At 41.0% G+C, this 22,740-nt stretch overlaps 2 protein-coding genes across 2 annotated transcripts in view; one reads left to right on the forward strand and one right to left on the reverse strand.

The window, feature by feature from the left end:
• Positions 1-8,358, forward strand: part of TYW5 (tRNA-yW synthesizing protein 5) — a 12,940-nt gene extending 4,582 nt beyond the window's left edge. Inside the window, exons 3-6 of the mRNA XM_044432144.1 lie at positions 172-247; positions 1,667-1,754; positions 3,926-4,042; positions 7,834-8,358. Of these exons, the coding sequence (XP_044288079.1) occupies positions 172-247; positions 1,667-1,754; positions 3,926-4,042; positions 7,834-8,090 (538 nt within the window). The 3' untranslated portion in view covers positions 8,091-8,358. The remainder of the gene's footprint in view (positions 1-171; positions 248-1,666; positions 1,755-3,925; positions 4,043-7,833) is intronic.
• A 3,052-nt stretch (positions 8,359-11,410) lies between these two features.
• Positions 11,411-18,804, reverse strand: CUNH2orf69 (chromosome unknown C2orf69 homolog). The gene is made up of 2 exons (XM_044432074.1): positions 18,399-18,804; positions 11,411-16,131 (listed from the first exon to the last, which is right to left on the reverse strand). Exons 1-2 carry the CDS (start codon positions 18,711-18,713, stop codon positions 15,298-15,300), a joined length of 1,149 nt encoding a protein of 382 aa, XP_044288009.1. The 5' UTR covers positions 18,714-18,804; the 3' UTR covers positions 11,411-15,297.
• Positions 18,805-22,740: the final 3,936 nt, after the last annotated feature.

Genomic DNA, 22,740 nt, shown 5'->3' on the forward strand with positions numbered 1-22,740 from the left:
ATACATGAGTTGTGCCAAACAATCCATGGCCGATAGCGAGGGGCTTTAGAGGTTTAGAAAAGCAGTTAGGTTGATGAGTAACATGATGTTGACCTGGTTGCATGTAACAACCCAAAGCACAGGTTGAGTGTCGGTTGTCAATACTTATGAACCTTGTACTATGTTTTAACAATGGGTTTTTGACCCAATGCAGAGCTTACAACCAGATGAGAAACCATGGCTTCTCTTCTTCCTGGCTTGTTTGCAGGTAACAATCTATAGTTAAACCATACTGCTGGGTTCACATAAAGCAACCCATGATTCATTGACAATACATACTCTGGATTGTTGTGACATGAGAACAAGGCTGGAATGACACTTTCTGAAGTCTTCCTGTTCATGACCTGAAACTGGATTTGGTAGTATGGGTATCTGTGGAGAAATGCAGGCACTCAAGGCAGCTTTTTCTTCTGCTCTTTCCTGGCATGAACTCTACTTGGGGATGATGCTTTAGGTGTCGCAGGCTTATGTGAATGTTTCAACTTAGCTGCCTTTGGTTTCCAGAGGAAGACAGATATAGTATTGCTCCCCACACCAAGTCGGACAATGAAGAGGGGTGAGGAGAAACGGGTGAAGCACATGGAGCAGGATCTCTTTACCTTTTCCTGCTGTTTGCATGTCTTCGCCTTCATTTTGCTACAAGCAAAATGGGTGAGGGGCTGGGTAATCTGTTTGTCTTTAGGAAGAAAATCCCCCTTTAAAGGCCACTCTCCTCACTGCCTTGGCAAAGCCTGGGGCAGCAAAACAAGCTACTAGGACTTCTGCCTGCCCAGAGGTGGAGATCCTTTAAGTCAGGAGTGTTGAACTCTGTTCAGCCTGAGGGTCAAATTCTTTTTCAGAAAAGCTCTTTGGGGGTTCCTTTCCACTGATGAGTGGACCTGAAGGTAAAAAGGGCAGGGCCATAATTGAAAAATGTAAACATAGTGTAGCTTACTGCTCTGACTGCTAGCAGCAGAGCCCTAAGAGGAAGAACTGCATAAAAGCCAGGAAACTGCCAAACAATGGGTGGTCAGGGGAAGGCAGCATAGCTATCTGGAAACCCCTCAAGGGCCACACTGGGACCCCAAGAAGGGTTGATTTGACCCCTGCTTTAAAACATGGGGCAAAATAGGTTTGACTGACATAGTAGCACTCAGCTGTATTCTAGGCCAAGTGGCAGGGTCTGTGTTTCCAACTTGGCATGTACTGGGAATTAGCGAAATAAAAGTATCTCAGCCCATAGACCGCAAATGGGGAAATGGCTTCTTGGCTTAACACAACCTATGTTGCTGCCAGAAGTGCAGTCACTGTTGGTGTCTATTGAGAGGATGAGGCATGAGGGTTCTCTCTCCCCTAACTACCTGCATGCAGTGCAGACGCGCCCAGGTAAGAATACCCCCCACCCAAAAAAAAAGGAAGAAACTGCAGTGGCTAACCTTGCTGAAGATTTCCTACATTCTACTGTTCATGCATGTAGGAAGCTGCAACTATGTTCCTTTCCGATATGAACCAGAGTACAAATCTCTACCTGAGACTTTTCAAGTAATTAGAAAATAGTGATTGTTGTTTTTGCATGACTTGTGTATTGCATCTGTAGTGATACTTCTTTGGCTGCATGCCAAATAATGCTTTGTCTTCCTATTTGTAGATCATGGATAACTTCTTGATTCAGGTGATGGGAAAGAAAAAAGTTGTACTCTACAGTCCCCGTGATGTACCGTATTTATACTTATCAGGTAGGGAGGCACTTTTTTTTAGGGGTGGGCAGCTTACCACTTCATAAAAAAATTCTGTGGGATCACACCAAAGGTCCGTCTAACATTGTGTTCGGTTCTTTTATTTATTACATTTATATAATGCCTTTCTGGAACCAAGCAAAGTGGTTAACAGTCATTTGAAAACAGGCATGATAAACCAAAACAGAATAAACTGTTAAAAATGATTGCAAATTTAAATTTAAACCATGTAAATTTAGAGAACCCAATTTTAAAAATTTCCTACGATTCTGGGAAATCCACAAAGCAGACATAAAGGACCTGGCTCCTCCTGTTGTTAATTCCCAGCAACTGGAACACAGATACATACTGCCTCTGAAATCAGAAAAAGCACCTGGATGTGTTTCGTAGTAATTTAGAGACCCCCTCTTCATTAATTTGTTTCATCCCTTCTTGATGCCATCCAATCTAGTGCTTGTCACTACAAGCTGTGACAGCTAGTTCTGTCAAATTAATGGTGCCTTGTATGAAAACTACTGGTCATTATCAGTGCATTATCAATAACTCTAGTTCTATGGAGGAGAATAACCGTTTGTGATTTTGTTGACACGATACATAATCTTAATCTCTGTCATGTTCCCTTGATTCAGTGTTCCCCCTATAAACTAAAAAGACCAATTGTTGTAACCTTTTCTCACACAGTTGTTCCAGCCCTTTAATCATGTTAATTCTGTTCTGTGTGCTTTCTGCCTCTGCAATAGTCCTTTAGAAGAGTGACTGAAACTGTACAGGGTATGCACAGTGAGTGGACCATGCACTTGTAACTGAGTGTTGCTTTTGATCCCTTTTCTAGAATAAATCTAAACGTGGAGTTTTCCTTTTTCAGTGCTGCTGCACACAGGGCTAACATTTTCATTGAGGCAGAGTACTGTGAAGTTATAGTGCTTAGTGCTTACATGTCCACACGATCACTTTCCTAGTCACAATCATTCCGAATCCAGGATTAGGATTATTCATTTTATGTGCATCACTTTACAAAAATTAATGTTGAATTTTCATTGTTGCCCATTCACCCAGTTTGGAAAAATCCTTTTAAACTCTTTGCAACCCACTTGGCTTTTACCATCCTGAATAGCTTAGTGCCATTTGTGAATTTGCTCACTTCAGTACTTACCTCTTATTCCCGATCCTTTATGAACAGGTTAAATAGCATTGGGCCAAACAAATCCTTTAAGGAATACGCTTTCATTGTGAAAACTGTTATTTAACAAAATAATGATCTACGAGAGAATCAGGCAAGTTGCTTACCTGTGAATGTTCTTCAAGTGGTCATCCATGTATTTACATAGATGACCACTCCACCTGGGGGTGAACAGATGGTCTTCTGCTAATTGGGGAAAGGGCGGGCACTCTGGCCATTTATACTATGGGGGGGTGGGTGCATAGAGTTCCCACCAAAACCATTAATGCTTGTAAATTTTCCCAGCAACAGGCACTGCACAGGCACAGCAGCCATAATGTGTGATGGACGGAGATCACAATGAAGAATGTTCTGGTCTCAATACTGCCAAAATTGCTTAGGGACCTTTGAATAAGGGACACCGATACATGATTTCTGGAAATCTAAACAGACAGTGCACTGATTCACACATAACATTAATTCACAGATTGTTTAACCAATGAATTGAGCAAGGGAATGAGTGCAATGCCTCTTGTGTAGTTGGCACGTCTTTTACTCATCTTTAATCAACCCAGGAATACCCTTTTCCTGGGTTAATGTGGCATCTGAATCTGGAATTCTGGGTTGTTGTAGGGTTACACACACTGCCTTTTAATTAAGCCACCATGGTTAATGGCAGCATTCTTTGATCATGTGTGTTTTGTACACTGCTTTGATTTTGGTAGTGTTTTGCTTGTACAAACCGGGCCTCTGTTTCTAGTATTTCTAGGACTGCAAGGAAAGACTGCTTTACTCATGTTGATGAACTCTACATTTTTATACCACCATAGTTGAATGTGATTCAGCAATATTGAATAGCTGCAAATATTACTCAGGACCATGAATTGTTGTCAGCAGTCCTGCAGGAAGGGATCGTGTGCTCTCTTTCCAGTGGAAGGCCTGCATATTGTGTTGGCAATCTGGATACTACTGTTGCTTAACAGAAGCAATACTGTTCATTTAAATCTATTAGGTTCAAAGTCAGAGGTGCTAGATGTGGATAAGCCAGACTTGAAGAAATATCCTCTCTTTGTCAAGGCCAGACGTTATGAATGTGAGCTGAAGGCTGGAGATGTCTTGTTCATTCCTGGTAAGTGAACGCAGTTACCTCTTTTTCCTTTTCTTCTTGGATTATTATTTGTCTCCCCAAAGGTGGGGAGACAAGATCATTTCTGCCATGAAGGACACTGGGATGCTGGCTGGAGGACTGAGGGGGAAGGAGGGAGAGAACAAGCCACAGAAGGCTGATTACCTGTTGCATGGTCTATTCGCAAGGTGGCCTTGGGTGAAGTCTGAATGCCCCTGTAGGGTATGTTGCAGCTTTGAAAGTAAGTCACACATTATTCCAGGTGCTGGTTTGCTAGGGTGCAGCTCCTAAACTGGCTGCCTAAGGCCTCAATGGCAGAAGCAGTGGGGTTCTCCAGTGGCATAAGTAGAAACACAAAGAAATGATTTCAAAAAATTTCAAAATCTGGATGATTCATTTTAGTTTTATATTAGTATAACCAAACATCTGTGCATATGAACCAGGATGCACCTTCTTGAGTCATCATTTTTAACTTTCTTCACTTTGCAACAAAACAAGACCTGTTGCAGTGTGCAGTGGCTGTCATAGGATCTTCCTGCTGATTCTGACTACTTGAGATTGGAGATAGCTGTTCTTGCTGATATTGACTGAATGCCTCCCTCATGCCTCCTGTTACTGTTGGATGAAGAGAAGGCATCCGATAGGATCCAATACAGTGTCTAATAGCTACAGTAGAGAAGATGGATTTCCCAAAGGAATGTATGACTTGTATTGCAGCCTTTACAAATCTGTCCAATGCCAGAGAGGTATCAGAAGTAGCCAGACAAACAAAAAATACACAATCATACAGGTGCCAGTTCATTTTATGCTAATGTTTTGGAGAATACTTCCTTCCTAAAATGCATACTGCAATTTTATACAATTATAGCCCATAAATTAAAATTGTGTTGTACAGCCCATAAATTAAAATTGTGTTGTACAAGAGGTAGCAACTACAACCATCCCAAAGAAAAAGAAATGCAAGAAAGCAAAATGGCTCTCTGAGGAAGCTTTACAAATAGCTGAGGAAGGAGGGGAAGCGAAAGGCAAGGGAGAAAGATACACCCAGTCGAACGCAGAATGCCTTCTTAAATGCACAGTGCAAAGAAATAGAAGAAAACAATAGAATAGGGAGGACCAGAGATCTCTTCAAGAAAAATGGAGATATGCAGGGAACGTTTCATGCAAAGACGGGCATGATAAAGGACCAAAATAGCAGGGACCTAACAGAGGCGGAAGAGATTAAGAAGAGGTGGCAAGATTACACAGAAGAACTATACAAGAAAGAGCTTAACGTCCCTGATAACCACGACGGGGGTGGTCAGTGACCTCGAGCCAGACATCCTGGAACGTGAAGTCAAAAGGGCCTTAGGAAGTCTGAGCAAGAACAAAGCTAGAGGAGGTGACAGCATTCCAGCTGAGCTATTCAAAATCCTAAAAGACGATGCAGTAAAAGTGCTACACTCAATATGCCAGCGACTTTGGAAAACTCAGCAGTGGCCACGGGATTGGAAAAGGTCAGTTTACATTCCCATCCGAAAGAAGAGCAATGCCAAAGAATGTTCAAACTACCGCACCATTGCACTCGTTTCACATGCTAGCAAAGTGATGCTCAAAATCCTACAAGCTAGGCTCCAGCAGTATGTGGACTGAGAACTGCCAGAACTACAGGCAGGATTTCGAAGAGGCAGAGGAACTAGAGATCAAATTGCCAACATACGCTGGATCATGGAGAAAGCTGGGGAGTTCCAGAAAAACATATACTTCTGCTTCATTGACTATGCTAAAGCCTTTGATTGTGTGGATCACAACAAATTGTGGCAAGTTCTTAAAGAGATGGGAGTACCAGACCATCTTATTTGTCCCTTAAGAAACCTATATGTGGGTCAAGAAGCAACAGTGAGAACTGGACACGGAACAACTGATTGGTTCAAAATTGAGAAAGGAGTTTGGCAAGGCTGGATACTGTCGCCCTGCCTATTTAACTTGTATGCAGAGCACATCATGAGAAAGGCGGGGCTGGATGAATCACCAGTTGGAATTAAGATTGCTGGGAGAAATATCAACAACCTCAGATATGCAGATGATACCACTCTCATGACAGAAAGTGAAGAAGAACTAAAGAGCCTCTTGATGCGGGTGAAGGAGGAGAGCGCAAAAGTTGGCTTGAAACTCAACATTAAGAAAACTAAGATCATGGCATCCGGTCCTCTCACTTCCTGGCAAATAGATGGGAAAGAAATGGAGGTAGTGACAGATGTTATTTTCCTGGGCTCCAAGATCACCGCAGATGGGAACTGCAGCCAAGAAATTAAAAGACGCTTGCTCCTGGGGAGGAAAGCTATGGCAAATCTGGACTGCATACGATCATAAGGAAGGCTGAGCGTCGAAGGATTGAGGCCTTTGAATTGTGGTGCTGGAGGAGACTTATGCAAGTCCCTTGGACCGCATGGCAATCAAACTGGTCAGTCCTAGAGATCAACCGTGACTGCTCTTTAGAAGGCCAGATACTGAAGATGAAACTCAAATACTTTGGCCACCTAATGAGAAGGAAGGACTCCCTGGAGAAGAGCCTGATGCTGGGAACAATAAATGGCAAAAGAAGAAGGGGACGACAGAGAATGAGGTGGCTAGATGGAGTCACTGAAGCAGTTGGAGTGAGCTTAAGTGAACTCCGGGGGATGGTGGAGGGCAGGAAGGCCTGGAGGAATGTTGTCCACGGGGTTGCGATAGGTCGGACACGACTTCGCGACTAATAACAACAACAAATTAAAATTGTGGCAATCACAGAACATGGCTGACTAGATTTCAAATGAGGATACTCCAACTTAATCAGCATATTACATTCCACCTTCATTTGAAAACTTTCTAGTCACTCCCACGAATAATTGTGACACCTACCTACAGCTTGAACTATTGTTTTGTGACTTGGCTAGTTTGTAGCGGTAGTGGGAGCAGCTAAAACCTGGTTTATTGACTAAACTGGAATCTTTGGGTCCTGGTCTAAACTTCACCTACTCAAAACTACCATTTTGAAAGATATCATTCCTCCAAACTTAGGTTTGACCAAATTAAAGTGGAATCTGGAGCTTACAGTGAGTATAAGAGCAGCTCAGTGGAACCATGCATTGACCACAATTGCAGTAATGGATGTGAGCACTGTTGTATATACAAAATACAACTGTTTCAATAAAAGGCTAACAGCATACACCCCAGCCAGTGATTTATTATTTCATGTTTGTTGGAGTGCACATTGTATAGGCTTTCTATATAGGCTGTATTGTTCACAAAGGTTCACACTGAGTCAGAACGCCTGGTTACTCCCATGGAGCTGATTTTCATTTATTATCCTTATTCAGAACAGTGTGAGGTTGGGCACCAGAGGCCACAGAGAAATAGTAAAAATTCAGCTTTCCTTTCCTGAATTAGTCTCTAGTTAATGGAAGAAACCTCCACTCAATCCAACTCACTTTTATGAACAGAATCTGCCCTTCTATTTGCAAAATAGCAAACCTAAAAGGGCCTTAAGTTTGATTGATTCATACATTGTGGTCTCTACTGTAGAAAATCTCAGGTTCTACAGGATTATACAAACATTCTGTGCTTTACAATTAACATTTAGATATAAAATTTTGAAGGCATTTATATAGGAGTCTCAGGACCAAAATTACTGGTTGGTAGCCATTAAAAAGGTTAAGTGGAATTTGAGGTAAATAGGTTGGGACACTTAGAACATTGCAGCAATCTTACAGTAATTTCAGTGATTTAGTATTTGTAAAACATACTTTTTCAAGGCTTTCTCCTCCCCTTTACAGCTTTGTGGTTCCATAATGTGACTTCTGAAGAGTTTGGAGTCGGAGTCAATGTTTTTTGGAAACACCTTCCTCCTATATGCTATGATAAAACAGACACTTATGGAAACAAAGATCTTGCTGCAGCCTCAAAAGCAGCACAGATTTTGGACAGAGCGCTAAAAACCCTGGAAGAGCTACCTGAAGAATACAGAGATTTCTATGGTCGGAGAATGGTTTTACGCATCCAAGAAAAAATGTATAGTGCTAACTATGAATAACAAGCATTTTCAATCTGAACAGACTTCTTCTTGCGGAACTATAGACACTGCACATCAATGCTTTTTATATTAAACATATAAGAATGTTTATTGTTGACCAGTTCACTCTTCATGTGTGTTGCTTGGACTTTGTTCTGATTTAATACACTACTTAAGCTGGACTAGTATTGAAAAGGCCCAGAGTGCTTACTTGAAATGTAAATTCCTTAGGGGAAGATGTGAAGATTAAAAGGAGAAATGATAGAATCATTAAAACCTAATAAAGTTACATTTGTAGATAATAAATTACAGCTGCGCCGTTTTAGGCACTCTGTACTGAGTTGAGTTTGTCTCCTTTCCTCCTCAGAGAAGAGTCATTCCTCAGTGTTACAGCAGATGCTTTGTAAGCAAAAGTCCCAGGTTCAAGCCCAAGCATTTCCAGGCAGAACTGGAGATATTCCTGTCAGACGCCATGTAGCATTGCTGCCAGTAGTGTTTGACCCATGGTCCAATTCATTATAAAACTACCTCTGACATTCTCACACATGATCTCTTTTGTTCCCCTCTCCCAGGAATAGCCTCCTGGAACTCAGCAACAACTACAGAACCTTTGCACCCTGGCCTGCACTCCTCATTTTGAACATCTGTCCCATCTCCTTTCTAGTCAAATCGGGATCCTTTTGATCCCCTGTTGATCAAAGGACAAAGGTGGTTTGCTTTTGTTCACTGACTGTGTAAAGTAGCAAGGATTTGAGTTTTGTGTGGAGTAGAGCTGTGGGTTCAGTGCTGGTACTGAGCAAGCACTGATAGGCACCTCTGTTTATCACAAGCAAACCTAGGTGGGGGAAAGAGTAATGAAAAAGGTTATACAATTTAAGGAAGAGAGGAAGGCCAGGGATCAGTTTCTAAAGATAGAGGAACATTGCACATACTCAGACATACTGCTCCTTAATTTTTTAAGAGTGAAGCAGTAGGCTGCATTTCCCTAGCCAAGAGTGGTGATTTTCTCATTTTTTCCAAAGCCATCTGTGTTCCACAGTTCTCATGCTCAATATTTTACACACTTGTTCTCCTACATAAGATATTTAGGATATGCAGGCATCTCTGCTACTATCTACAATCTGTCTAACAGAGCTAGGCTTAGTACTTGCTTTCTTACAAATCCTTCTTTAAAGGTTGCTCCCTAACTCAAATAACCTTCCATAATGTCTGTATGAAGGCCTAAGTAACTATATGGCCTAATTTATAGTATATTCAAATAAGGCAGTTTTTAATAGTCCAACAATTGGAATATGTGTATTGAAGCATGGCCAAAAATTACTGGGGTTTGGATTCTATTACCTATCATTCTGGGTTAAAGGATTTTTTTCATGTAATGGAGGAACAATACAATCAAGTGTGCAACTACAGCATAATAGTGTATTTAGGCTGAGCTTGAAACCTGGAATCAGATATTAGCAGGTCATTCTAATGCTGCATGACTCTTAAGGTCTTAATCATCTTTAATCCACTAAGGTCATAGTGCTGATCTTGTACTCCTGTTTTATGTCTTCCGTGTTTTACTGTTTGAACAGTTCCCAAATTATATTTAAGATTACCTAAACACTGTTACCTCCTGTGACTATTAATTCCTCAAGACATTAGAATTTTGCATGTTTTACTTAGTTATGGTTACTGAAACACAGCTCGGTGTCATTGCAAGCTCACTGACACACAAAAATGAATCCCTATCATTTTTAGTTCAAAATATAGTTCAAAACAGCAAACTGTACAGAGAAAATAATTGCTAGCCTTTTTTTTAGAAATTGTTGGGTAGGAATTCATAAAGTCCTATAAGTAGTTTCTGTGGCAATGGTAATGCTTCCACAAGAGGTTATGTAGTTGTTTAAGTATCTATAGATTTATTTCTACCTTATCTATGCAACACTCGCCAAAAAGGTAGAGAATAGCCCAACAGCTTTTCTTGGTTTTTTATTAAAAACATTACACTGTTGTGTAAAGCCAGATGGGATCATATTACAGCAGCTATTAAAAGAAGTACCTATTTGTTTTCAAGTACAATTCAAGGTGCTAGTCCTTTAAATACCGTATTTTTCGCTCTGTAAGACGCACTTTCCCCCCCTCAAAAGGGGAAATGTCTGTGCGTCTTACAGAGCGAATGTGTGTGTGCCCGACGCCCGGGACGCTGCCGGCCCGCCTGCACCATGTGGTACCACCTGGCCAGCATGCGCTCGGCACGCCCTGCTCCGCCCCCCTCCTCCGGCGCAGGTGAGAGCTGTTAATCACAGGTCGGTGTGTGTTTTCAAATGACAACCCATCTTTTAATGAAGCCCATGGGGAAGTGATGGGGAATGTGCCTGTGATCATCAGGAAGCTTTCTATGGATCAGTTATCTGTTAGTTGATCAGACACATTTTTTTAGGATCAGTGGATATTTGAACAGCATTGCCTTCATGTATGAAGTTTATTCTTCAAAGGCTACTTAGTCCACTGTGTGTTTGATTTACCATACAATATCTCATTTTTTGTCAGAAGTTTTTTTCTATTATTTACTAGTAGGGCAGTGTGGACTGGCTTTTTTAGATTTGTTATTGAATTGTCTGCAGCAGCTCTTGTATAACTGATGCAGATTGTGGATTCCTTCAATAATGCCACTACTGACTAAGAAAGTGATGTCAGTGATTGTGAGCAACAGAGTTTCATAAATTTTGACTAGTGATGATGAGTTCTATGGGTTCAACGAAAACTAGAAGAGTACTTGAACTTTAAAGTCTTTCTTTTGTTAATGACAGTGATGATGGTCCTTAATGCCACTGTTGACTGCTGTTCACTTTACAAGGTTGAAATATGGTATTATTGTATTCTGTTATAGTTTATTGAACAGTTTAGTAAATGTTCAGAATATTTTTTTCTTGTTTTCCTCCTCTAAAAACTAGGTGTGTCTTATGGTCAGGTGCATCTTATAGAGCGAAAAATACGGTAGTTGGGACTCAAATACTTGAAGGAACCTCTTTATACCAACCTCCTTATAAAAATCTTAAGAGTCTTTTTTTCTGGTCCCTTTGCCAGAGTAAGTGTGTTAGGTACAACCAATGAAGAGGGTCTTCTCAGTGTTGGCATCCCCTCACTGGAATGCCTTCCCCCACAGAAAGTCAGTACAAGCCAGAGTGCAAGCCAGTGCCCACCAGCTGTTTGGATCTATTATCCTGACCAATGGTCAGTAATCCTGAATTGTATTGATATACCTGGAGGGCGTGAGGTCAGGGAACATTGCTATAGTTCAACTGGCAACTGTATTACTACCCCTGCAGCAGATTAAAAACTTGCCAAGATTTTTTTAAAAACTAAAATTTAAAGGTGGTCTATATAGTCTGCTCTACTTCTATTCCTCTGGTTGGTTGTTTTATTTTGTTCTATCATATTTGTGGGATTTTTCATTTTTTCAGTGCCTCTTGCATACCTCTCTGCTATCTATTAGGATGAAGGGCAGCTTAATTATTTTTTTTAATCAAGCAGTTCCTCACTCCAGTTGGTGTAATAACGTTTAATAGATGCGTATCTTAAACATTTTTCAATGAGGAAATGTTTTAAGATGACTTGTAACAGGCAGCCCAAAAAATGCCCAAGGTAGATTAACAGTCCTTGAACAGAACTCAAATCAGTGCGAGAGAAGTAACATATCTATGTAGCAGATGCTGCAAAGTATTCCAGGGAACTGGCCAGCCCTGGAATAATAGGGTGCATTTTAGATAATTGCCAGATCAAAAAAGCTTTTCACAGCCACTTTGTTCAACCTATTACTTTCCAGTGAAGTACTTAAGGATGCAGCTTGTCAGCAGCTCTGGACTTATCTAATGTGGCATGCCGTACTAATGAAGGTACTATTGCCAAGGTAAAAAGGGGTTTGGGAAGAACCTAGGTCTCGCAACACTAAAGAAAGCCTCTTTTGTCAAGAAGCAGTAACTAAGAGAAAATAGGGTTATATCACATGAATGGGTAACAATACTCTTCCAATAAATAGAAAACATGGATGTCTTTATATACATTAGCATTTTTCCCATGAGGATAATAGTCCAATGCTTAATTTTGCATTAGGGAAATTGAGAGAACCACCCTGTCTAGGGTTACAGGAGAAATCTGTTTGCATTTCAATGCAAAACCAAAGTAATTCACATTTCCGAAACAAATATTTGAATCAGACTGCAATTATCCTTTGGTTTCCACATTGTGACTGATAATTATGCAGAAGCACTTGCATATCGGGGAAGTGTTCCCAAAAATGCACACAAATTTTCATGCACACTTTTTGTAACAATTTTGCAAACACGTACAGAAATAGGACAGAATGAATTTGGACATCAAACAATTTCAAAAGTTATAGAAAGATTTGTCTATCAGTAGTTCTGATAAAGCAGTACTTAAATGTCATATGCTAAACATATGCCTATCCATTAGAACACCAAATAACTGGTTGGAACAAACAGAAGTGCTGCTGCGCCACAATTTGCAATTATCTGTTTTTTCAGACTCCGAACACTTAGAGATTACTTTTACCAGTTTGACAAATCTCAAAACAGTTTATTGTGGAACTATAATGTTTTATCTACAGTCACAGCCTCTTCCATATTACATAGTCAGCATGTGTCTTATATAGTATAATGAAATGAGGTATAAGTTCTGGATTCCTCCAGTTAACTGAAGAAATCAAACTACAGCTAGTTTACCTTTAATCTTGGGGGGAGGGGGAGAAAGTCATGTTAAAAGAACCATTTCAAACATGTCAACACCTATGGCAGGGAAAAAAAACAGTGCTTATTCATAAAGGCAGCTTTCAAAGGCAAGAAGCAGTTTCATTTACCACACTGAAAAAAAATATAGAAAACCCACAACTTTACACTCTGAAAAAATGATTGCACTTCATCCAGTGTTGCACAATTCCCCTTCCCCATCCTCTCCCCCCACTGGAAACCCCATAATCTGCTTTTGGGAGTCTCCCAACCTTCCAGAACACATTTGGATGGTCAGGGAACTGCAGGAGGTGGGGAGAGAATCTGCTGTGCTGGCGATCCCATTCCATCAGTGGATGGACAAAACTGGATTCCATCTGTTCCTAGGAATATAAAAGGTACTTTCCCACACAACAAAACTAACCCATTCTTTTCACCAACTTTTAACTTTTGTTTTCAGCTCAATAGTGGGACTGCTAAATGTGTCTCAAGATTGATACTTAAAGCACCCCAAATAGGGCTGTTTTAATTATTTTGTAAAGTGAGTGCTGAAAACTGAAGTGCAAAAACTTTGCTTACTCCTGACATGCAGTTCAAAGTGCTACAGAAATACCTGACTGGAATGTGCAAATGGCAAGAATGCTGCTAATATTCAATAATGTGTGCTACTATTCTGGCCACAGAGAGAAAGAATTTATGCACACTTGTACCCAGACAAGTTGGCACCAGTTATTTTTATGCATGCACCCCGAAATAAAGTGAATAGGCAAGAGGGGTCAGTGCGCAAGCTCTCAAATGCCAACAAGGAACAATTGGATTAAGACAGAAGAATAGCAGCTGCCTAACATATGATACTTGACTAAGAAAGTATGAGATTTACTTTCCCCAACTCCCTCTAAAGCACTGGAAGTGAATACTGTATCTATCATGCTCAAAAATAGTATAGTCCATTCATAGGGTTATAAACAGCAAGTGCTTCTGTTCTTCCAAGCTGGAATACCCTGTTTTCACTGATTATCCCTAATCATTTAAGCATCTCATCCCCTCTGAACAGGAAAATCTCCTGATGTGCTTCTCCAGGAGTTGAGGGTAACCAAATGAGATATGGTATAAAGAGATTCAATAGGTAGAACAAATTGGTGAAAACTGGATTATGCAAGCAGAAACATTTTCTACTTTAGGCAAAGCCACCATTATCGAATATTGAATACAGCCCATAATTTTGAATCTTACAAAAGTCTTGCTCTTGATAGTGACTCCAGTTCACTATCCCTCTACATCTTACCAATATTTTTCAAATATATTTTCTGAAAACAGAATCCTGAACATGTTTAGAAACTATGTTCTCATAATTCCATTGTCATACAATATAGTGCTGTGGAAATTCTGAGCACAATTTATAAAGGTATTCTACAATCATATTACTGATTGTAGTTTTAGTGGAAGTTCCAAATAGTTTCTTAACCAAACAGACGGCAAGGTGGTTGAACCTGCAATAGTCTCATATTCTCAGAGGCTGCTGAACTCTTCATGTTCCTCTGTTACCAAAATCATAATTGCTGCATTATGAACTTTTCCAAATACTTAGGTAACTAATGTAATTCCGAAGCTCATCTTAACATATAGTATTACTATCCTGTAGACACCTTTGGCTTAATTTTCAACAAATGCTATTTGTTACATGTGATACAAAGGGTCTAACAGTCTCAAATTATAAAAGTTCAAAAATGTATTAAGAGTCTCAAGCGTCAGTATCAGGGAATGTTAACAAGAAGAAAGATTATACATTCTTGATTACATAAAAAAGACACATTTAAAACTCTCAAGTCTCCTAAAATGTTTTCACTAATAGATGTTCAGCAATGGTTAGAAACAGCTGAGCACCCTTGATGCAACAGTATGGTAGTTATGCACCTTATTCTCAAAGAAACTAATCTACATTTAGTCACACTGAGATCTTAGAATGTATCAAAATAACCAGCTTACTGCATTGCTTGTGCTATGTCAAAGTGCTAAAAAACAGTGTTGTCAATGCAATCTAAAGTTTCTTATCCCATGATTCTTGAGTTACCATTTCTAAATAAAATGGAGGGATCATTCAGAAATACTTGAGGCCTGTTTTTTTTAGTTACCAGAAACACTTTAGAATGCTTTGATGTGAACATTTCAGCCACAAAAATCAAGGCAAAGCAAACATTAGGCAAATTTTCCATCTTGCTTAAAAGAAGCTTTGTATGAACTGGTGTTGCTTTACCTCAAGAATCTTAGTCTCTAAGAAAGCAAAAACATTTACCTTTAAAGTAATGGATTTCTCATGGCTTTTCAGCTGCAAAAGCAATTAAAGACTGGGATTTAACCAAGGTTTGTCATAAAAAGCAAACATTAGCACAGCTTATAGTATTTCCCCTACTAGAACTTAGGAAAATGCACATTCTCAAACAGTTAAGTCTAACCTTCAGATGCATTTCTGTAGTTAATACAGTATGGATAAGTTCACAATGTTAGAATACTTCATGAACTCTGAAGTGGTTGTCTAGTGAAGGTGCTTCATCAGCAAAATGAAGCTGACTATTTACATTCATGCCAAGTTCCTCAAGAATTTGTACAAATCTCTTGTGCTCTTTTCCAATCCATGCCCTCATTGTATCAAATACCTGATACGGTGTGACATGAGCATTAACTGAAATCCCAGTCTGTGAAAAGTCTATAAGCACATCAGGGTAGGTCACCCAAGTATTACTTCCTCCAGAATGTCCACCATCCAGCCAGTAAATGGCCTTTATGTTTTTTATGAAGGCATTGATGTCCCTGTCCTTTTTGGCTTCCTTCAATTCATAAAGTAATTGATTTAAGACAACACAACCTTTACTGAACCCTATCAAAGTGAATGACACTCCACCAATAACATTAGGCTCAATAAAGCTCATTGCAGAATTGCTTAGGTGTTCACAATCTAGCTCCCTTTCTGCTGCTGGACATCCGTTTGTAGTAGCAACAGTAGGTAAATCACAACCAACTGCCTTTGCGTCCATGCTAAAATTGTACATGGTCTTCTGAGATAGCAAAATGTTTTGCACAAGTTTAAATGCATTAACAAGTAATGCATGAAGGTGTTTGAAGGCTCCAAAGTCAGTGCTGTGTTCAGGTGCTCCAAACATATTGCTTGCCACAAAATTGTCATAGCAGCTGAATTTGTGCAAATGCATACGAGAACTTTTTATAACCCATATGTAACTGCCTGGGAAACGACGCCCGAGAATAGCAGCAACGTTTTCTAAGCACCATCGTTCCCACTGGAAATTTTCTGGATGGCAAACCATAATTTCACGGTAATTCTGAAATAAGACAACAGATAAAGGACATTATTTTATAGCAAATGGCTGGAAAAATGAGCAAGCCATGTGCACTTCTAAAATAGCTGGTTATTAGTTAAGGAAGGAAGGATTTTATTATTATAAATAAGGCATATACTTAAACAGAGAACTGGACTGCGCAGCATAAAATAAGGCATTGTACATTTCAACTGAAGGGGTATGAACATGTGTATATACATACCAAATACATTTTTAGTATTTGGTTTTCAGTTCCTTTCTTAATAAATTAGGATGCCAAGGATTTCTTTTGGATAGTACCATTTCCAGTTGATGTATAATGAAGTTGGAACCTTGTACTTAGAAGAAGAATTTATTTATTTAAAATTTTTATATGCCGTCCCTTATGCATGGCATCTTGGATGGCTCACAATTAGTAAAATCAAACACATTAAAACAAACATGACCTAACTTGTGGCGATAATAGGAATTCCAAAACTAGATCTCTCTCTCTCTCTTAGTAAATAGTGGATATTTGAGATTGGAATGCCAGATACAGTTTGTATCTATGTGGAGTGTGGGGAATTAAACCTTTCTCCCAGAGAACCAGTGATAATCATCCTCCACCAAAACTGCTATTTATTAAAATCTAAGGAAAGAGGGAACCAATGGTGGACCACCACTGTTTAATCTGCTTAGATCCTTTGGTGGCAATCATACACACATTTAGGAGAAAGACTCCGGAACTGGACTGCATACAATTATAAGGCACAAGATGGATGGATATATATATATATATATAGAAACTCAAGGATTATGAACAATATTGTTATTATTACTTCATTATAAAGTTTTCAGATTTTTTTTAAAAAGCTAGGCAAATTAATGGATTGTAGGTATATCAGCAAATATGATAGTTTAATGCAATTAGTTGAACAGGAATTGGCCAACATCATTATGCTCTACTGATCAATATCCCAGGGAGTCTTTGGCTGGCCAATGTTAGAAACAAATCACTGAACAAGATAAAGTCCAGTCAGATGCAGCAAGTGACAATAAAAGCAGATTGACATAATTGGACATACTCCTCCTCTCTTTGGAGTTAGTTAAATGTATTTAGCAGTCTGAAGTCTTCACTTTTTCTGCTTTTGAAATCCTAGTACACCCCCTCCCTTCCATGAGTGCAGTTTAAATAATGTCACACTTCCTCTGATAGCAACTTCTGCTGAGCAAAATATAGGGCATGTTTAACTTTTTCCTCTCCATTTCAAGCAAGGGGCATGAATGAGCATTTTCACTTTGACTTGTCATTTGATGAAGCCGAAACTTCACTAATCTCTCCCCAACTATTACAGGTACAAAGGACCTTAGAACAATGACCTCATCTTCCACTACAGTTTAATTTTGTGAACTAGAATTTAAATACTGTTGGTTTCAATTGGCTTAAGCATGCTTAACTGTGTTGCACTGTAGCTATACCATTAAGTAAGTCACTTCCCACCCCATAATTTCATGCTCCTTCCACAAATGAAGAGTAATGGGTAAAGGACACTAAAGTAAGTAAATATTTCCAAGTGTTCCATAAGCAACATGGAGAACAGCAACACAGAGAACAGTCTATGAGCCACATCTGTGCTTGCACCTGCATTTCTATTAATATTCTGCACATGATACCTTGCACAAAATGGCAAACAGTACTATGCTTGAGAGAATGCAGACAAAAGCTATACATCTAATAAATCAAAAGGTAAAAAAAGTCTTTCTTTTTTAAACTTTCCAGCACACAGCGAACCTATAAAGTGACAGAATAGTAGAGCTAGAATTTAGAGAAAAATGCTATGTCAGTCAAGGCCTAAATGGAGACTATGGCTTCTTCCAGCCATAGTGTTCCACTTTTGATTTGAAGACTGCATTTTTCAAAGGAAGATTGTCCCTTCGAAAGCCTGAAGAAATGCACCAAAAACACAAGCTTGTAGCTTCAAAATTCCATTCTATTTCTGCCTGCTAAAGAAAGCTGATGCTCGTTAAAAATACACAAACAAACCTAAGCCCCACAGGAGTATCTTTCAGGGATCTACTCATAAGAGACTCTCACTGATTAACAGGCCTTACTCTCAGGTACGTGCCCACAGGATTGGGACCTTAAAAAGATACACCGTTTCTCGGGCAGCCCGATCCTTTGGCACGTTTCCTCGGAAGTAAGCACCGCTTCATCGCGGCGTTCAGAAAACATCCGCAGCTCCGAAAGGAAGCTTCCTCTCTGGCAGGCTTCTGGGGGCTCATTCTCGTACCTGCACGTCCCCGGGGAAGTAGATGACATGCTGCTGGGGCAACCCCAGTAACGGGGCAGAAGAGGGCGGAGACGGCAGCAGCAGCAACACGTCGTTGGTTTTGGAGGGCTCGGCGCCGGGCACCTCAGGCAACCGCAGCCACGGCAGGCTCGGCGGCGAGAACGAAGAAGAGGAGGCGCCGCCGCTGCCGCCCGACGGCCCCGCCAAGCAGGCAGCCGGAGCCCCACGCAGACTCATAGCCCGCCCCAGGCAGAGAAAAGCGGAGCCGACGAGTCCCCTCAAAACCGAGGCGACAGGTGAGCAACGCCTGCTCATGGAGGCTCCGCCGCGCTCTCCTGCCTCTCCGCCCTCGGCGCCCGCGCGCTCTGCCAGGCCTCCAACGGCTCGCTTAGCGCATAACGCAAGCCAACCAACGGGCCCGCTCCGCACACACCTCCGAAGCAGCGCGCGGCCGACTGCGCATGCGCCCACTGAGCGGGGCGGGGCTTCCTCCGTAGGGGTGGGGCGAGGAAGGAGAGGGGGGCCGGAAGGCGTTTCCTCCTGTTATTGGCCGTGCTGCGTTCTCACCGACAGTTGGATGCAAGAGGGAAGGCGGGAAGCTCAACGAGGAAAACGGGAAAGGAACGCTGGATAAGCGCATGCGCCCTGCTCTACTTTAGAACGCTCTAAAATGACCGTGACCGTGCCTCATTTTCGTTCCTTGGCGATAAAGAATGGCATGTTTTATGCAGTTTTTTTAAAGGCGTTTACAGTAACTTAATCTTAAGGATAATGCGGTGGGAAGCAAGCATGTACACCGGGGACAGGAGTTGGGGGTTTGAATGGAAACCCTGGAAATGTAAACTTTGCCTGGAAAATTGAAAGGCAGCAGTTCTCACTCTAGCAGACCCGGGAATTAGCTTGGGGACTCTGGGTGGCTTCGCATGGGAGGAGAAGCCACCATAGGTGGATTTTCCTATGAAAATTGTTGCTGTGGCACTGGCTGCTATTTTGAATATTCAGAGTGTGGCAGGGCTTGCTGTAGTCTCTTTTTACCTGTGAACCTAGTGAGGATAGGTTATTGGAGTGGTCTTCAAGGCCATCAGTTCTGCCTGGCTTGTCAGCTACCCCAACAACCCTCCCTCACTAGATTCACATTCACACGCACATATAATGAGAGTATGCTAATGGCAGGTTGGATTGGCAACCTGACATTCAGAGTGGCAACAACCCATGCTGCTTAAACAGCCACAGTGGGCTTCAGTGCTTGTGTGAACCAGTGTTACGTATTGCAATAGGTAAGCCAATAGTGCTCCCCAGCCCCAGCAAGTACATTCTCGCTGCCACTGCTGCATGCTGCTATTTCTCCTTACCCTTGTCATCATGGGTGTACAGACAGCTAGTGAGCAAGTTGGCAATGGCATCTGTTGCTGCTCTTCATCAGAGCAAGAGGCAGGCAAACAAGCAGGTTGTGATGGAGAACAGGAACAACCTTAGGGGCCTGTTTCAATGGCCCTTGCTTGGATGTGAAATTTTGACCAACCCTTGACATTTGTCGCAACTTGCCCCTTTCACATCCCCACTCATGCACCAAATCAGTAACAGACCAATATATTTATTTATTAGATTTATATCCTGCTTTTTTTCTTACAAATTCAAAGTGGCTTACATCATTCTCCTACTGCTCTCAGTCTTATCCCCACAACAACCTGTGAGGTAGGTAGGGCTGAGAGCCTGTGACTCACCCAGCTGAGTCCCACTCCTGGGCTCTTAACCACTGCACTGGCTTTCCAGTGTTAAAATCAATGACAAACTATTACTATTATTACACTTTTATGCCACCTCATAGCCCATTGGGTTCTCTGGGTGGTTTGAAGGTTTAATAATATTCATAGGAACAACTAAATAACCATATTTGGAAAGCAAAAATTGACAACCAAGAGTCCCAGTCCTGAATGGTGCCGAAACGGTGGCCGTTGGACACCAAATGGGTAATGCCCTTTGGTGCTTTGGTCCCATATGCCAAGCTCCTAAAAAATGGTTCCGTGATGCTTGGTGTTCACTAACAAGTGGTTCTGTTTCCTGTTGTTTTTTGTTTTCCCCCAGAACATGGTGGGAACACATTTACATGTAAGAATTTATGGCCAAAAGGGCCTTCATGCAATTTGCATACCTGTCCTGCATCTTCTTTACAGGAGACGATGACTGTGTTCACACAACATGACAAACAAGCCTGCATGGGTCCCTCTCTCACTCATTACAAATGGTTCAGATAGATGTGTCTGAATCGGAGGAGGAGGTGATGGAGGAGCAAGGCGGGAAGAAGACTTTGAAGTTTCAATGTTACCTAGGGAATTTCTCAGGCAAAGCATGAGAACTGGCCTTTTTTGGAAGGGGCGGAAGGGTTTTCAGAAAGGGAGAGAGAGCAAATGTAAGACTCAGTCCTTGACTCAGCAAGACAAATGTCTCCCCATCCTGGTTAGTTGCCTCAGAAATGCCAACTGCTTCAATAGGAGTGGTTTGTCACCTCTTTTACACAGGTACCAGGCATACCTTGTTTTAATGCGCTTCACTTAATTGTGCTCTTTACAAATTGAAGGTTTGGGGCAGCCCTGCCTCACCACCTCTCTCCCTCTCTTTGGGCCCCTCTATTCCCCGAGACACAACAATATTGAAATTAAGCCAATTAATAACCCTGCAATGGCCTCCAACTGTTCAAGTGAAAGAAAGAGTTACACGCCTCTCACTTTAAACCAACCTAGAAATGATTAAGCTTAGAGAGGAAGGCATGTTGAAAGCTAAGACAGGCTGATAGCTATGCGCTGGGAAACTAAAAAAATTGTGCGACTCTATTGCAGTATTCACTTTATTGTGGTGGCCTGAAACAGAACCCACAATATATCTGGGGTATGCCTGCATATTGCACTGCCATTAGGGAGTGAATCTAACTTCTAAGCAAGCAGAGCATCATTTCTTCTAAGAGCAAACTCAAGTGAGTGGATGCTGAATTATGCAGCCAAAATGGGGCTTTTGAGAAATAAGGGAAAATAACTGAATGCCTGGGGAAACCTGAGAGTTAGCAGAAGCACAATTCTTTACAGAGTGGGCATATACCCCCTGCCCCCAGAACAGCTCAGTTTAAAAAAAATAGTTGCATACAGAACAGTGTCCACTGGTGAGTTAAAATGGGCAGGGGTGACTGTGAAATGAAATGGAGTATCCTGGAGGGCATGACTGGTTAAAATGATGATCAAGACCACTCCTGCTAGGAGATGAAGATATGCTGCAACAATTTGTTGCACCTCCCTGTTGTTCCTCTCAAGTTTCACTCCTCTTCTGGATCCCTCCAAGACCACTGTGTTTGCCTGTTGCAATGCTTGTGTTTTGTCACTGTCTGTCCAATGTTTTGTTCTGTGGGTGCAACACTAATAGCGACCATGCCTAACTGGTATAAGCTGGCTAGAATTTTACCGTTAGTTTTTAATATGAAAAAACAATGCATTTGCAGCAAATATTCTAGTGGAATTTCTAAATACAGAATGATCTCTGGTCACCACAAGATGGTGCTGTGCATTCTAGCTTGGATTATAAATTCACATATTTTGTATTTTACCATCTGATTATTACAACTTCATCTATTAGTATTTCAGTGGTAGTATAAACCAGAAAGTTCTTTCTTTTGACGTTTTTTATGAGACTGATTTAAGCAGTACAACTGGGAAACTTTTTTAAAAATAGAGGAGGCTACAGTTCTTTAAAACTCTTTCAAGTTTTCTAGTTGAGCTCCTTAAATGTCTCACAATAAATAAAGGAAGAATGAGCTGTGAAAGAAGATCATGAAAGCAGCACTGACTCTAGAAAACCCTGGGAAAAGGGAGGCAGTCAGTCTGGTGATGTTCACAAATAGCAAAGAGTACATCTGTGTGAGGGAAGGATCTTTTTATTGAAGATTGAAGGTTTTTCATTGTAGCCTTAAAAGCACAATTTCCCTTGTGTAAACAGATAGGTTTTATTTCCATATACTGCTACTGTATTATTTTTATTATTTCCAAAAAGAGAGAAAATTGTGTCATTGCTTGCAAGTACACAGCCCTGGAATCTCCTTTCAGTCCCAATCAAAGGCTGCAATCCAATACCCATTTATCTTGCAGAAGACCATTTTGAAGTCAGTGGTCTTTCTTCTGACTCTGGTCTGCCTTATGCCACAGCCACCATATAATTCTGAGCCTCAGCTGTATCCCTGTTCAACAGAGTTTGGAAACTGAGGGAAATTTCCTCTTAACCGTGCAGAACATGGATGTTTCTCAGGACTCTAGAAGCAGCCAGTGGCCTAGTTTTAAGCCAAATATTTTTTGGGTGCTCC

Source organism: Varanus komodoensis, unplaced genomic scaffold, assembly GCF_004798865.1.
Source record: "Varanus komodoensis strain SLA01 unplaced genomic scaffold, ASM479886v1 scaffold23, whole genome shotgun sequence".
Lineage (NCBI taxonomy): Eukaryota > Metazoa > Chordata > Lepidosauria > Squamata > Varanidae > Varanus > Varanus komodoensis.

Excerpts from the sequence above, each read along its gene's own strand:
- CUNH2orf69 (XM_044432074.1), bottom strand. The coding sequence starts at position 18,713 with ATGAGCAGGCGTTGCTCACCTGTCGCCTCGGTTTTGAGGGGACTCGTC. Across the intron at positions 16,132-18,398 it reads ACTTCCCCGGGGACGTGCAG|AATTACCGTGAAATTATGGT; the intron begins GTACGAGAATGA and ends GTCTTATTTCAG.